Source organism: Nuphar pumila, chromosome 17, assembly GCF_984573655.1.
Source record: "Nuphar pumila chromosome 17, dmNupPumi1.hap1.1, whole genome shotgun sequence".
Classification (NCBI taxonomy): Eukaryota; Viridiplantae; Streptophyta; class Magnoliopsida; order Nymphaeales; family Nymphaeaceae; genus Nuphar; species Nuphar pumila.
In genome coordinates, this window is record NC_143265.1 from 61,832,382 (window position 1) to 61,849,527 (window position 17,146).

Here is a 17,146-nt window from a genome sequence, read left to right on the forward strand (position 1 = left end):
TGGGTCAAGCTCCATGACGTGTCACAATTATATTACAATCTGTAGAAGAGGGGGTCTTCAGGCCACAACCCGTTTGAGATAGTCACGGGGCAGCAGCCACTGACCCTGCATACTCTTGCCGCACAAGAAAAGGAAAGGTCATCCTTTGCCTATCAGTTTGTTCGCTATTGACACAAGCAGAATGAGTTGACGAAGACATTTCTACACAAAGCAGCAAAGAGAATGAAGAAGTGGATGTACAAACATCGTCGGCTCGCTGGGTTCCAAGTTAGGGACCAAGTGTTGGTGAAGTTATATCCAGGTCGCATAAGCATCTTCTGCAGGCGGCATCGCGGATTGCTCAGAAAGTATGAAGGACCCTTCACTATCACAAAGAAGGTGGGCAAGCTGGCGTACAAGCTAGAGTTGCCCCCAGACTTCAAGGTGCATCTGATATTCCACGTGTACAACCTCAAACAGTTCTATTCAGACATTGGAGATCAAAAATACAGTGTGCCACAACATGCTCCCATCATGCAGAGGGCCCCAACAGCATAACAGGCCAAGAAACACATCAGTAAGATCCTTCGCCACAAAGTCAACTACTTAGGTGAAGCGAAGAAATACTTGGTCTAATGGGAAAAAACAACGAAACCTACGTGGGAGCCAACTTTTCGGATAAACAGCCGCTACCCGACTGAAGTTAGGGCTTACCATGAAACAGATGACGCCGAGAACGACACATGATTTGAAGGGGGGAGCATGATACCTTATGACTTACATTGTAAAGTTGTGTCTAGAGTCTGTTTTGCTTTTGTTGAGTTTGATGTAAGTTGCTCGGTTCAGGTGAATCAATACCCCGAAGGGACAACCCGTATACTTGAACTGTAATAGCCTACAGGCAAAATTGTGAATGAATTAAATGCGTTGAGTTTTCTTTTGTTCACCCTCATTGTGATTGCTTCTTGTGATTGAAATTCTTCTCTCTCTATTTTCTCTTACACTCTGATTACAAGCTTCCGCAACTGGCAAGCGAGCTGACAAGTAGGCTTGCAGCGGTGACGAAGAACCATCGGGTCGCGCTGGCCTATTGAAGAAAATGGGCCCGTGATGGAAACAAACTTCTTGATAAACAAGTAAAGTCTACGTAATAAATGCGACAAAATATCCCTCATGAGTAGGCACTTCCCCTTGAGAATGTTCATTTCGAAGGAAAGAGGCTTGGCTTAGATGGGCTGTTGGTGTACTTCTCCAGGATAAGTCAGGTCCTAACAATTCCCAACTTTCTGCATAAGTGGGTACATCCAAAGACCACCTTAAGGTGAATGCCTCCAATCCAGGAAAAATCCAGTATTGCCACTGGAACCTACCAAACAATGCACTATTTGCAAAATGGTGAGTGACTCGTTGGGCATCATTCAAATGGAAGAAAATAGGGATTAAACGAAAACGGCGAGCAACAGCAAATAACCGTGGGATACATTTTACTTCCATATACTACACCAATGACATTGAAAAGCATCACTTAAAACACATGGTAACCCACGGTACCTCCCTAAAAGAGAATCATAGTTGAACTTGATTTTCTGTTTCAGTTGCACCACATTGGGAATTCTTAGTTTCTTTCAATGTAGGAAAGGCTAAAAGAAAAGAGAAAAACAGAAAACAAGGCCACCAAGACCTCCATTGGAGAAACAATGTCTCCCAGCCCTTCATTTGTACTCCAAAATCATGTTATTTTCAGGAGCCAGCCCAACGCACGCCCTCAGTATGTTCTCCAGCATAGCCCTCTGTTTTGACAGTGCATTGACCACAGGAGTGCCCGGAGGAACCTGTTAAAAACACCATCACCACAAACCAACCAACCATTAGCACAATTGCCAAGCAGTATCACTATGCATGAATATACAAGGGACTGTGATTAGCATACAAAGATGACTGATCTGTGTTGGACTAACAATTAGCGAAATAAGCCAGCTGGATACAACTACGGCCCACTTTGTAAGTATATAAAGCAAATTGTTTTGGAAATTGTTCAATTCTACTTCATGTGAAGTGTTAAGCCTAGAACTCAGGGCTAATTTGTTTATACCTATCACATTTAGATTGGGTCTAGATGTCATTAAAAATCCAAAATTCCATGGAAGAAACACCCAAACAACAACAACAACAACTACGCCTTCATCCCAAAACCATTGGGGTCAGCGATATGAACCAAAAAAGAAATTCAAAAAATTAAGGAAATTCTCAAGCCTCAAAAACATAAAAGTTCATTATCCAAGAAACTCTGGGACTTGAATGGCATCAGCACAGAATTTCGGAAGATAATTTCCACTAGCAGGAAGTTCATAGTATCCTTTCCCATGAATTAAGGGTCAGTGAGAGTGACTTATACCAATGGTGCCTTGGTCAAATAGCTCAGGATGGTGGCCACTGGATGGAATGAGTGAAATTTATCCTGCAAAACCCAATTCAAGAAATGATAAATTAAGACTAAAATCAGGAAAATTAACACATCAAAATGAACCAATGACAGCTCAGGTCTATCCCCTGTACCTCTCCTTCAGCCTTGAGTTGGATCCTAGAGCTCAGCTCAGCCAGCAGGACCAGGTCCAAGATGATGGGTGCAGCTAACAAGGAGTCCTCACAAGTGTTGTGCAATACAATTGTGCTCTTCCCACCCATGAATATTTCAGATGTGTACTCATCCATGGCCCTCTTGCTGTCACCAACATATGGCACATACTGAAAACATCAAGATAACAGTTAGGGAAAATGTACTCAAGAACATCAAGGTAAAATACTATTATGGAAACATGAACTTATCATGTACACAGGAAGGATGGAAAATGTAATTCTCACATCAAGACTATGATATTGTAAGTGTTAGATTGTGAATAACTTGACCAAGACATTCGTTTGGTGCACATTCAAAGTATGATAACTAGCATTCAGGTATATTTGTTCATAGAAAAATGAACTACAAACTTGTCCATATCAAGAATGGAGTTCAGTCTTAAACCTTGATGACAATGACATGATCAGGGTGCTCCCCTGGCTCATACAGGATGCCATTGCTTGAGACCATGTCATCCACCACATTGCTTTTAGAGATCTCCTTCGACCGGAAGGTCTGGGGTGCAGAGAGGTTCATGCCATCATTGTTTCCCAAGTGATTGTAGCTCACAATAGACGTTGGCTGCAAGTTTTCAATAATAGGTATGTCACAATGTATTTGTCTCAAAAAGTATCAGTAAAAAGATCGATGATCTGTAATTTCCAGTTTTTAAGCATCCAGAATCTAACAGGCACCCAAATAAATTGGGATTTTAATAGATTCACAGAGAACATATGACCAAACACTTCTTTGTGGAATTTTGGCATCACAATTGACAGATGCAACCACAAGAAATTCTATAAAATGGCTTACGGATCAACAAAAGAAAACCAAGTTGAAGGAGAAACAAAGACAAAGAAAACAACAAATGCTGCGGTTGGATGCCACCAAATTCAGAGATTCCAGAAATTTTTTATTACTTGTTAGTGAAGAGACAGATAAAAATCTACACAACCCTAGAACTTTTTAAAAGTTTTCCTATGGTATCAAACAGCCTTCCAAATTTCCACATGCTTTAGGGTTCACTAGTGGTAAAATATTAGAAAATATCCAACATATACTTTTGGGTGTCCAGCTACTAGTAGTAAAAAATTAGAGAAACCCAAGGAAACTCCATATTCCTAGTAGCTGTGCAAGTCTGCATGTTTGCAATATTATATCATTTTCCTGTCAAGATGAAGATGGCATCAAACATTTCCACTACCAATTTAAAGAGTAGATATGAAGAAAAAAAAAATATCATAAAGAATGGGGAAAGGCTAGGAGGACAAAAGAGTTGCAGTATTGACCTTGATACCCGCACCCACTAGGAAATCAACCAACACAGACTTCATCTTGGTTTGGCCACTCTTGAAATCATCACCACCAATTATACTGTTCCTCCTTACAGCCAAATCAATCAAACCTAGAACCAAAATAAATCAGAGCACACAATATCACATCATATTGCATTCATACATCCCTTATTTGACCCAACATTTATAAGAGCCCAAGCTTATGCTAAAGTTCCAACCTGGCACAAAAGTATTTTGTGGACTCCCATTAATGAAAGGGACGTTTTCCAGCACACATGCAATGCCATACAATGTTGAGGGAGAGATCTCATGCTCATTCCTCTCAAGAGAAGAGATAAGATTCTCCATGGTGTCATTGAACCCCACTATCACATCACTATATCTCTCAGTATTTGCTGTCCACAAAACAACCACGTTATCTACCTTGGTCCTCTCCTTAAACTCCCTACAAACAAAATACAGAGGTGAACAAACAATCAGAGAAATTTGCAAGCCATGCACCAAGAGTGCATGCACATAGAACTAATGGAGATTACCTTATGTCCTTGATGATCTGATCAACCTGTTGCTTCTTGGTCCCCTTGATCACATTGTTTGCGCGCCAGCCCTGGTTCGCGGCTATGAAATCAGGATAATAGATCCCAGGCAAGGGGACCATGGATTCCATGTAAGGCCTCAACTGCTTCTGCAGATCAATGTCTAGGACCTTTGCCCTAGCCATGGCATCTGCCAGGTTCATGTTGTTTATGTCCCACCCCCCAAAAATAATATCATCAGGATTAACCTACAAATAAATTAGCACCACTATCAGTACAACATTTATAGGCTCTAGATTGTTCCAATGAACCCAACAAAATCAGAAATTTACCATAGGGAGAAGGCTCTTAAATGGTGCATAAATCTCTTCACCATTAAATGATCCCACTCTAATAGTTGATGCTTGTGTGAGAGACCCAAAATAGTTAGATCGCTGTATCTTGTCCTTGGTAGCCCAAGAAATCCCCCTACAATATATCATTCATTTGCACGTTAGATATGAGATAAACCCAAATACATGTATCAAAAGAAAACAATAGGGAAACAATGGTAAACAAGAAAACTCACTCTCTATTAGCTATGACACCGGCTGTAAGGGAAGAACCGTTGTTCCCACCCCAACCCACAAGCATTACCCTACACGGAACCACAAAAAGCTTAAACATCAATCATTCTTATTACATGAAAACATAAACATTATTGTAACGATCGAAGATTAATAATCATTTCTTATCTTCATCTTGTGAAGATTATATTATACCAAACAAAGATTACATGCAAGGAAAAAGTATTCTTATACAAAACGATGATTACATGCAAGGAAAAAGAATTCTTCAATAGCAACGCATAGAGATGTGAGCCATGCAAGATGAAACGTTTTGTAGGTTAGAGAGAGAGAGACCCAAGCTTTGGCACACGAGTGCTGGTTTTGAACTCATATTTGATGACTTTGGGCTTGACGACCCATTGGTAGCTGCCATCCCTAATCTCATGCACCAGCTCCGTGGTCTCGTAGTTGTAGATCGATTCGATTCCCTCCTCTGTGTACCTCACATGGGGGCTCTCCACACGAAAGCTCTCGATAAACATCTCTAGCTTTTCCTGATCTCTCTCTTTTGCTCTTCCTCTTTGTTCCTTAAGCCAAACAAAACACACCAACCCCTCTTTCTCCCTCTAGAAAATGCAGGAAAAGAAAGAACCCTTTCTCTCTACCCAACTCTTCTCTCTCTCTAACTGCTCCGGCACTCCCTTCCCTGCCGATCTGCCGACTTATAGAAAGGGAAAAGAAGCAGGAATTACATGTCTCAATATCTTCTTGGGGGCTTATCGTATGGATATCTTCCTTTCAAAGACCGCCATGCACCACAGGGAGATTCCCTCCTCCCACTTGACCAAACGTACCAGCCACGTGACGGGGCCTTTGCTGAAACGTGTCAATTGGACCCACATGAGATGGACTGTTCCTAAAAGCAGGAACCTCCATTTTTGTCGCCTTTTGCCAGCTGGTGCGGGCCCCGCATGGCAAAGCCCAACCCCGGATATGATTGATGGGCATCTCGCGGGACAAAAAGTTTAATTTTTTTTAACAAACATGGAACGCCACAAATGCGTGGAACATCGTCCACCGCATTTATATTTGCATTATATTTTCGTTCCACCCTCTCCTTATTACAAAAAATGTGGACTGAGGGCATGTTTGATAGTTTGTCCCGTGCATGGTGTGGGTTAAAAAATACGCTGAGAACCCTGTTTTTGACAAATATTGGACGAGGCGAAAGCGCTGAACACCATCCGCCACATCCATATTAGGGTGGCAATCGTGTCGGGTTGGCGGGTCGACCCAACGGGTTGGCGGGTCAGCATACCTCAACCCGAACCCGACCCATTTAATAAACAGGTCGGCTGTGGCAAACAAGAACCCGGCCCGTTTAATAAACGGGTAACCCGACACGACCCACCAACCCATTTAATAAATGGGTTGGGTCGGGTAAACAGGTTCTCAGGTTTGCGGGTCAGGTTGAGGGGTTGGCGGGTCAGGTTGAGGGGTTTGCGGGTCAGGTTGGCAGACAGGTTGGCGGGTTGACCCACCCGCCTAACCCGTTTATTAAACGGGTCAGCCGGGTTGGCGGGTTGGCATACCCCTAACACGAACCCGACCCGTTTAATAAACGGGTTAGGCGGGTCGACCCGTTTATTAAACGGGTTCATTTTTTCCAAACCCGAACCCGCCTAAGAGGCGGGTTGGCGGGTCGGGTCAGGTTTTGCCACCCCTAATCCATATACATATGCTATTTTTGTTATACCCACACCTTGTTGCAAAAAAGAACAGGGATGAAGGAAATGAGTTGCCTCGATGAGCGTACTGCTCTCTTACCTAACTCTCTCTCTTTTGTGTAGCTGCTAGAGGGGCGAAGGCCAGGCCAAGGGGGTGGCGGAGGTGACGACGGCACCTCATCCTGACGACCCTCTCCGCTTTATCCTCATCTTCCTCTCGGCGACCCTTGCCTGAAAATTGATTCGGTCAAAACAAAATTAGGCTTTTGACTACTGCTTTTGCGACGAGATTCCTTTTGATCGCAAGCAGAACTAGGGTTTTGGCTATTGCTTTTGGGGCAAGATTCTTTTTTCTGATCACAAGTGAAACTAGTGTTTCTTGAATTTTGGGATTTTGACTTGGGTGACTGGGTTTTAAATGAAAATTTGGTGAATTGGGGATTTGGGGTTTCGTGGTTGCTGGTGTGTTTTGTCGTTCCGAGACATTTGTTGCTAGACTTCTCGTATGAATTGAGTATTTCCTGTATTGAGGTAGTTCTTGTTCTAAATATTTCATTTTGGTCTAGTTTGATCTAGGGTCTGTTTTTGGTCTTGAGCTCTTAATTATGTTGCCCAACTCTCCTCTAGGACGTCTATGCAAAGTTCTGTCTCACCTCTAAGCCTGATTCGATGGTCTCCAGTCGAGTTATCAATGGAGATGAAAGAAATCCGATCTTCAACGATAAACTGTAACTTAATGTCCAGAATATCGATGTGTCACCAAATTGCAAAATTTGGATGTTAAGCAAAATAAAATATTTCTTGGAAGATCGGTTGCTTGGGTTTGCATTGGTTCCAATTGTTAGGTTTAAGAAGGGAGGGGAGAGAAAATTCCAAGAAGAAACGTGGGGTGTTTTTCCTTTTTGGAAAAAGTTTGGTTTTGATGGTGTGGAATAGTTTCATATTGATGGTGCTTGAGTTTGTTGTGGGCTTTATAACCCATATGTAAACTCTTACACTTGTTCCTAAGAACAAGGGGTTGGGATGACTACCACACACACACACGTGCCTGTCGTGCCGAGCCGAGTTCGGGTTCGGGTTCGGGTTCGGGTTCGGGTCCTTTAGGGCCATATCCAATCAAGACCAATGTATCCTTTTGCCCCGATTTTCTGTTTTTTCTTGGATTATATAAAGAAAAAGAGTCATGCCTTTTGGAACTGGTGACCCTTGGCAAAGTCACACCCGTTCAGAACTATTGACCCTTGGCAGAGTCACACTTGTTCAAATCTGGTAACTCTTTGCAAGGGTCATGTCTATTCAAAATGGGCAACTCTTCAAGAGTCATGTCCTTTCGAACAGATCTCTTCCACGTCTATATAAACGTGGTTAGAGAGGTTCCAAGGGGACAGATGTATACTCTATCATCTCTCTCTCTCTCTCTTGCTTTGCTAAAACTGTGAGGTCTGCAGTTGTAGTTTCTGAGGTTGTTTTCGAAGAGCGATTTACCATCGGCGTGCACCGATCCAGATCGTCGAGGCTATTGTATCCTAGGGGAAGGACGCCGGACCCTGTTTGCACTGTATGTGGGGGCGAATCTTCTCTAAGAAGAGTACTTTCGTACGCCTTAGCCTTTTACATAGTATTAACATGCTTTTGTTGTTTTTATTGTGTTCTATGCATCTGTTTGTTCATATGCTGTTGTCTGGATTTTGGTTTTATGCGGAAACTGTCATGCTTGCTCCCTGTTCTTGTTTCGATCGACTGTCAATCATGAATTTCATACTGTTGTATTTCCTGCTTTATGTCATGATGTTGATTGTGAAACTGCGTGATCCGAAATTTGATCCAACACCAATTTCTATGGTGGTTGCTGCAAATGGTGGACTAAGTCAGGAATTCCCACTCTCTTCAACAGACCTCTTCCATTCTTCAGTAGGTTTTGTCCAGTTATCGCTTGCTTACCGGATGTCATGGTGACTACCACATCTAGCACAGATGACACATTGCTCGATTCAAAAACTACCAATTTTGTTTCAAGTGATTACAATAAGATGAAATTTCCAGATCTGCAGGTTGCCAATGAGAATGAATGATTGTTTTGTGAGTATTTTGTTATGGCACACAAAAATTTGGATTTAGAGAGCTCTGAGAGCTTTTCCAATTCGATCAATGATAATCATGTTGGCTCTGATATTGACATCCATGAGATGCAGAAAAAAGTAGTGAAGTTAGCAACATGAGGAACAATTATGCAGGTGGTTGCCCAAGAACACCTTAGTTCAATCTGTGATCAATATAAACATTGAGCTAGAACAATCAATTGTATAGCAGCAAATAGTTGATATGTACATGAAGAGTATGCAAGAATTCACTTTGAAATCAATGTAATCAGTCATGTTGTAAGTCATAATCTGCACCATATTTTTATATAAAAAAATATCAATTCTTATTTTTTTCAAATTATACAAATTTAAAACATTTTTTAGATTTTAGATCAAATCCAATATTTATATCCGAAGTTAAAATCTATAATAAACATGTTGAAACACTCATATGGTTGGGCGGATCGGGTCTTACAATCCAAAACAAAGTAATCTGACCCATTATCCATGACTATCCAAGTTGTTTGCACATCGCCATCAAACAACGAACATTTGGATTATAACATCAGAGTATGGTCCGCACAAACATTGGACTTGGTACAGTTGTTATAGAACGAATATAACCAATGTTCTGTTTAGTATTTTTGTTTCATTTCGTCCAATATGAACAAGCCATCAAACATACCCTAAAGGAACAGAGTTAAACAAAATGAATGCCTTTTTCACTCGACTCTCTCTCCTATGCAACAATGGCCAACGGTGGGGGGAGGCGAAGCCGGTCGTCAGGGGTGAGGTGACGGTGGGGGGTCGTCGGGGGTGAGGTAGAGGCAGGGTTCCCCTTCTCTTCCCCAAGATCATGAGGAACATTCTCCTTATTCTTCCTTGTTTCTTCTATCCTCATATCGTCAAAAGAAAGATGGCCCCTAACAAAATAAATGCATGTAGTCTCTCTCGCACCACTAATGGAGGGCCTCAAAGGGCAAGCATTCAGCCAAATGATCACCCTTGGGTATTTCTGGTAACACCCACCTTGTTTTTTACTAGTTTCTTGATTTGGGTTTTTCACATTTCTTCGAGAAATTTTTATTTCGGGGTCGGTTCTAGGGTTTCTTGGTAACCATTTCCATGTTGCAATCAACTACCCTAAAAGTTTTGCTGATTTAGGATGATGGGTTTTGCATTATTTTTTATTTTCACTATTTTTATGTAATATATTTTTTTGCTTTATGAAGAATTTATTTGGTTTATGCATGTTTGGTCATTTTGATGGGTTCTTGATTTTCTAGATATTTTAAGGGCTTTACGAAGTTTCTGCATAAAACTTGGCTTATATTGATTGTATGAGCACCTAAAGTTTGTGAAATTGATGGATATTGATGAGTGATTTGGCTATTCTGAATGTTTATAGGAAGAAATTGATGCACCCATGTGGGTAGATTTAGAAGCAGAAGCTCAATGCATGGGACAAGATAGGTTAATCCTTTTGTAGCATTTATTTCTTCTTTGGAAAGAACAATCTGCATATTTTGATTCTAATTTCTCAGAATTCTTTTGATTGCAGTGATGATGCATGGTTTCACACCGTCCACTCACAAGTTTTATAGAAATTTCTCTATCGGATTCGTAGTTCATTAATTTGGGAGTTTCACCCATTTTCATCGCATTATTTTGTTTCTTCCATCCCTCTGTTTGGTGAAGGCGATTTGGAGAAGCTCAACTGCTCATCTCCCGAGCTGTCAAATTTGGTATCGGGATTGAGGGGTAAGCACTAGAGGAACCAATCTTGGGTTGAGATCACATGCATCACTGCCAGAATTTAAAAGATTTCAGCAAACAATGAATTGTTTTGACACCCCACAAGGTTAGTTCATTCAACCTTGTTTTTCTAATACTTTGATGAATTCTATTACTAGTTGAGACATATATAGGTTCTTTCTATGTTATGATGTTGTGTTTTAAATGTTTCTTTTTTATGTTATGGTATTTGGATCCAATTCTAGATCTATATTTGGGGCAAAAATCCATAATAAACTTGTTAAAACATGTAAAATAGTGTGTGGATCGGGTCATATGATCCAAAATGAAGTAATCTGACCTATTATCTATGATTGTCTAAGTTGTTCGCACATCATCATAAAAAAAAAATTATTTGGAACACAACATCCGAGTACGGTCCAATCAAACATTAGACTTGGCACAGTTGTTACGGAATGAACAAAACCAGTGTTTTGTTTCATCTTTTTTGTTCATTTCATCCAATTCTGGACAAGCCATCAAACATACCCTTACAGAACAATAATGATCAACTCAGTTAGATTTTCGGGCCTGGGTGGCTTTATGAATGACTTGAAAGATGGCTTGAACTCAATTGACTCAATTCGATAAAAAGTTGTCTTTGAAAGACAATTGTGTGTTGACTACTGAGTTCACATCCATCATGGGCTACAACATTACATGAACTAACTCCCTATCTAATGCATGAGTGGAGTCACAAATCTAAATTAGGGTTGGCACAAACACAAATTAAAAAAAGAAAAAAGTAATTACTAACAAACTACACTAATTCATGACATTAAAAAAAATCAAAACTCTAACTGATAAAAAAAAAACCTCATATTTTAACCAAAATCAAATTAAGCAATATTTATAGAATCATGCATAATGGTAATTAGAACAAAAAATATAAAAAAAACCCTAAAACCATAACCAAACATTTATATCATTCTAAAAGAACGAAATCAAAATCCTAATTCCTACAAGCATAAGAGATTATCTATTTATGCTAATTGATAAAAAAATATAATATTCTAACAAAAATTAAATCACATAATATTCATAGATTCATGCCTAATGGCAATTAAAAAAAACATAAAAACCCTTGAAACCATAACTAAATGTGCTAGAAAAACCAAATCAAAAGCCTATTTCTTACAAACATCATAAATTATGCATTTATGCCAATTGATAAAAAAAGCCCCTAATATCCTAATCGAAATCAAATCACACAATATTCATGGATTCATGCCTAATGATAATTAGAAAAACAAACACTGAAAACACCTAAAACCATAAATTAAACATCTATGTCATTTCTAAGAAAATCAAATCAAAACCCTAATGACTACAATCATCATAAACTATGCATTGAAGATAAATGATAGGAAAGCCTCAATATTTAAACCAAAATCAAATCATGCAATATTCATGGTTCATGCCTATTGGTAATTTAAAAAAAACAAAAAAACCTTAAAACCATAACTAAATATTATGTCATTCTAAAGAAAAATAAATCACATTGATTAAAAAACTATGCATTTATGTTAATTAATAAAAAACTCTAATATTCTAAACCAAAATCAAATCACACATTGATTCATGCTTAATGGCAATTAAAAAACACAATAAAAAACCTAAAACCATAAACTAAATATTTATGTCATTCTAAAAATACAAAATCAAAACCCTAAATCTTAACAAACACCATTCATAAATATGATAATTTAAAAAAAATGAAAAACTCTAAATTAAATATTTATGTCATTTAAAAAGTAAAAAAATATAAATCCTAACAAAAATCAAAGATTTAAGAGTTTGATAACCAAAATTAAGCATTCATTAATGAAATCATGCTTAATAAAAAAAGAAAAATAGCACAAAAAACCCTAAAACCCTAATTACATACATATTCATGTCATTTGAAAAAACCCAAATCAAATTCTCAAAGTCCTACAAAAACCATAGATTTAAGCTAATTGAAAAAAAAATCCCTAATATTCTAACCAAAATCAAAGATTCATTTCTCACAATTCATGCTAATTGAAGAAAAAACACAGAAAAGCCTAAAACCCTAACTAAATATTTATAGTATTTCAAAAAAAAAAAAAACTACATCAGAAACATAAACCTTAACATTACATTATGCTAATTAAAAAAAACAAAATCCTAAAATCAAAACCTTATCAAGCCTTTTGAAAAAAAAAGTTTGGAAAGAAGAAGAAAGAGACTTAGCGTCTTAGCCATTAGGGCCATGGTAGTGTGCCAAAAAGGTCATCGGATAACCAAACACAGTCTGGCAAAGTTGAGAGAGAGAGAGTCTCACGGAGGTGTGTGCACCACTTATGGAGCTGCCGTATAGTGAATGAGTGGTTGGAGTGGCAAAGAAAGCATCCAACGTCGAGGAGAATCTAGAAGAGAGAGAGGTGAGTCAAGGTCGATCAGGGGTGGAGGAGAAGGGGTGTGGGTCAAGTTTGGGTTGTATACATGAGAAAAAACCTATATACTATGACAAAATTTCTATGAAAGATTTATCACAAAGGTGCACAAAGCAACATTCTTTTAAGTGAAGATATATGAAAGTGAGCATATATGTGGTGGTTTATTGGACAACCCTCAAGTGAAAAAGTCTCTTTAGTGTAGATTGTAAGTGTTAATTATAAATGTTTGCATGATAACCTGAAGATGACCCCAAGAAAAAATATTAATGACATCAGTTGCAAGGAAGGTGTGGAGATTAGTTGCAAATAAGTATGACATAGACAAAAACACAAGAAAGAAGTGCTATTTGGTATATATGAATAGTCCTTTAAGATGCTTTCCCCTATTTGGATTATTTGATGAAAACAAACCTAAGAACTCTAAGGGTTATTGAGACTGATAAGAAAGACTGATTTAATTAACTTTTCTTATCCTTTCGTCTATGTATCAATGACTTTTTAAAAGGGTTTCCTCCAGTTCTTATGATAGATGACATATTCTTAAAAAGAAAATACATGAACATATTGTTGTCAGCATATAATATTAACCCTTCTGGTGAGATATTTTTTATAGCATTTACAGTTGTAGATACATATTCTATAGTGTCTGAAGTAAGAACTCACACAATATGATGATTTAGAGAGAAGATAATTGACAATTATATAAGATACACCTAGGGCTCTTGTATGTTGTTCCTCACATATAATGTAATTGTCATGTTGGATATTGCATGAAACACTTAACATTGAACTTTTTTAAAAAATTTAATGCACCACTTAATGCATTTTGGTGGAGCACAACTCAAGCAACCACGTGACAACAATGCACATATTTTCTTGAAAAAAATTGGGAGCAAAATCAAGCTGCATATGATTATATTGTCACCGATGTGCAACCAATGTTTTGAGCTATATCTCACTTTCTAAGAAAAAAATATAGGTGTTTAACATCTAATATAACAGAGAACTTTAACTTGTAGATTTTTTCTACATGATATAAGCCCTTAGTGCCTCTTCTTGAGAGCTTTGTTATCATGTTGATGACTCTTTGAGAAAAGAAAGAATATCAGGCAGAAAATGTCAAACTGTGTGCTTGAAGTAAAAGAAAATGTAGAGACACTAAAAAAAAGGTACAATAACTATGTGTGGTTGTTATACATTACTATCAATGTTAGCATGAGGCCCATGACAGATCTCACAGTACAATCATTGATCTTGAGAAGGGGAATGCTCTTGTAATGAGTATGCAATTGCATGCATTTTGTATGAGGACAATCTACTACAAGATTACTGTAATAAATACTTTAAAGTTGATTAGTATATAACTGCATATCATATATTTTTATTTTTTCCAATTGTCGATAATGTCTCATACAACCCTCCATTGATTTTTATTCCAATCTATCCACCAAAGATGATGGGTAAACTAGGGTGATCTAAGATGAAGAAAGCATTCACATAAATACAATGTCATGTATGGTTTTGTTGAGTGTTTAGAATATAAGCTAATTAGTTCTTTGCTAGTAACTTTTACAAGATGATGTAAACTACGTAAGCATGTCTATGATCAGATACTATGAGGGATTGAACAAGATAGCGATGCAAGAAGATACCAAAAAGAATGTGGAGGTAACCATGACAGTGACTACACAAGCCAAAAAAAAAAAGCGGAGGCAACAACTATTCAAGAAAAACCAAAATATTATGATAAAGAAGCTACACTTGAAGAAATATGAAACTATTTGAGATGAATTTTTATATACTTTAATTCATAAGGAAACATGAAATGCTTTACAAATACCATGCCTTATTTATAATGTTGTATTTCTTTATGAGTCTTTTACAAAAACTTGAGATTTTATATAGATAACATGATTTTTATAGTGTTTGAATATATGGATGTATATATTGTGCTTGAATGCATGAAATTATTAGCATGGTTCAAATGCGTAAATGTTTATACTATGTTTGAATGTATGAATATATTGATAGAAACAATAATATAGATTTGATTACATAAACGCATTGTCAATATTTGAATATATTCAAATAGAAATGAGAGATTACATGTAAATAACAAGTTTTTTTGTGTTTGAATATATGAAAACATGAGAAACATGATAATTTTTTATAAAATCATTGAATTTTTATATAAATAATAGGTGTTATATACTTTGTTTGAATGATGATGTAAGCATATTAAACTGTGTGAACATCAAGACATTTGTGCAGTTGCTTAACCTCTCAATTTCAAGATGTTTGCAACATCATGACATTCATGCAGTAACATGAGGACGTACACACACATATGCTAACATCACTGAATTGGGAGGTTAATGAATTCCGCGAATGTGATGACATTCGCATAAACACATTTGCGAACATCACTGAATTGAGATGTTAAGTTATTGCATGAATGCAAAGATTCACACACTCTAATATGCAAGTGTTAGTGAATTTGGAGGTTAATAAACTGCACAAATGTGAGGATGTCCATACACTAAGATATGCAAATGTCAACGAATTGGGAGGTTAAGTTACTGCACGAATGTGAGAACGTTGGCACACACATATTTGTAAACAACACTAAATTGAGAGATTAAGTTACTGCACGAATGTCTTGATGTTCATACTGAGATATGTGAAGATCATCATTCAACCACAATATACAATACATGTTATTTACATAAAAAAAATAATGATTCTATAAAAAATATCATATTTCTCATGTGTCCATACATTTAAACACATTATAAAAAACTTGTTATTTAATTCATTCATTCAAACATATTATATACATCTATACATTCAAATACAATATAAAACTTGTCAATACATTTAAACATAATAAAACCTACCAATGCATTCATTGCTTCAAATATATTATATATATATGTACATTCAAACATAGTATAAAAGTTCTTAATACATTTAAACAAAGTATAAAACCTATCAATATATTAATTCTTTAAAAAACAATATATATATCCATACACTCAAACACAATATATTACCTACCAATACATTTAAATACAATATAAAACCTACCAATGCATTCATTCCTTCAAACACAATATTATAAATCACTCTTTCAAACCTTGTCAATACATCCATACACTCAAATATAGAATAAAACCTGCCAATTCATTTATTTCTTCAAACATATTATATACATCTATACACTCAAACACATTATAAAAATCTTATTATCTACATAAAATCTCATGTTTTTGTAAAAAATCATAAAAAATTATAACATTTATAAATATCATCAAATACAACATAAAAATTGTATGTTATTTATAAAATATTCCATGCTTCTTTAAAACTTAGGGATTAAATAGCCGAGAAATCTAAGGGTTGTGATGCCTATAGATATTGATTTTGCACGCGCGCTCTAAGGTCATGAATCTACCTATCATGGGTTTATAGAAACTTCTCTTTCGTATCGAGCAATTCCTCCTAGGCCTTAAGAAGCTTCTCCTTCATAGCGAGCAACTCTTCTTGGGTGTGTAGAAGCTTCTGCTTTGTAGCGAGCGACTCTTCTTAGGTCTATAGAAGCTTCTCCTTAATAATAAGCAACTCTTCCAAGGCCTGCAAAAGCTTCTCTTAGTTTCAAGCAGTTTATGCAGTTGAGAGTTTTTAGCCTTTGTAAATACTAACTCTGCCTTTGCATCCATTCAGTCAGTTGCAACTCTTACTCCACTTGAAGTCCTTTTATACTTCGGACTCTTAGCACCAATTTGCTCGACCATTTTGCATTTGTAATCAAAGTATATATATATAGGTTTGATAATACAATTATGAATATCAAAGTGTATGAGGTAATCAAAGTATGTAATTTGCATTATTATATCACTGCCTCTCTTCATGCTGAAACTGCAAGGCAACTATTGGTTGTGAGCATCTATATTCTTCAAGCGTACGCATACAATTGGGTAGTATGCAATGTTATTTCTACCACCGCTTAAGTTTTGATGTTCATTAAGGAACACAGTAGGGTAATCATTTGACTGATCCTTCAAACAACATGAAGCACTTTTGCTCATATAGGGAGGATGACTAGGTGGTGACTAACTATAGCTAAAGTGTCAGACCGCTTGACTCGTC

General features: G+C 37.1%; 1 protein-coding gene across 1 annotated transcript; it reads right to left on the minus strand.

Annotated features, from left to right (window-relative positions):
• Positions 1–1,439: 1,439 nt before the first annotated feature.
• LOC149812029 (inositol-3-phosphate synthase-like) lies at positions 1,440–5,787 on the minus strand. Its single transcript, XM_089993470.1, has 10 exons — positions 5,330–5,787; positions 4,996–5,064; positions 4,760–4,895; positions 4,428–4,675; positions 4,110–4,336; positions 3,886–4,001; positions 3,002–3,178; positions 2,536–2,724; positions 2,375–2,437; positions 1,440–1,811 (listed from the first exon to the last, which is right to left on the minus strand). The coding sequence occupies exons 1-10, from the start codon at positions 5,515–5,517 to the stop codon at positions 1,692–1,694; spliced, it is 1,533 nt and encodes a 510-aa protein (XP_089849596.1). The 5' UTR covers positions 5,518–5,787; the 3' UTR covers positions 1,440–1,691.
• Positions 5,788–17,146: the final 11,359 nt, after the last annotated feature.

What these genes read in the sequence shown, in the direction of transcription:
- LOC149812029 (XM_089993470.1), bottom strand. Translation starts at nt 5,517, where the DNA reads ATGTTTATCGAGAGCTTTCGTGTGGAGAGCCCCCATGTGAGGTACACA. An exon ending in ACTCGTGTGCCAAAGCTTGG is followed by an intron (nt 5,065 to 5,329) that starts GTCTCTCTCTCT and finishes GGTTCCGTGTAG; the next exon opens with GGTAATGCTTGTGGGTTGGG. An exon ending in TTAAGAGCCTTCTCCCTATG is followed by an intron (nt 4,676 to 4,759) that starts GTAAATTTCTGA and finishes ATTTATTTGTAG; the next exon opens with GTTAATCCTGATGATATTAT.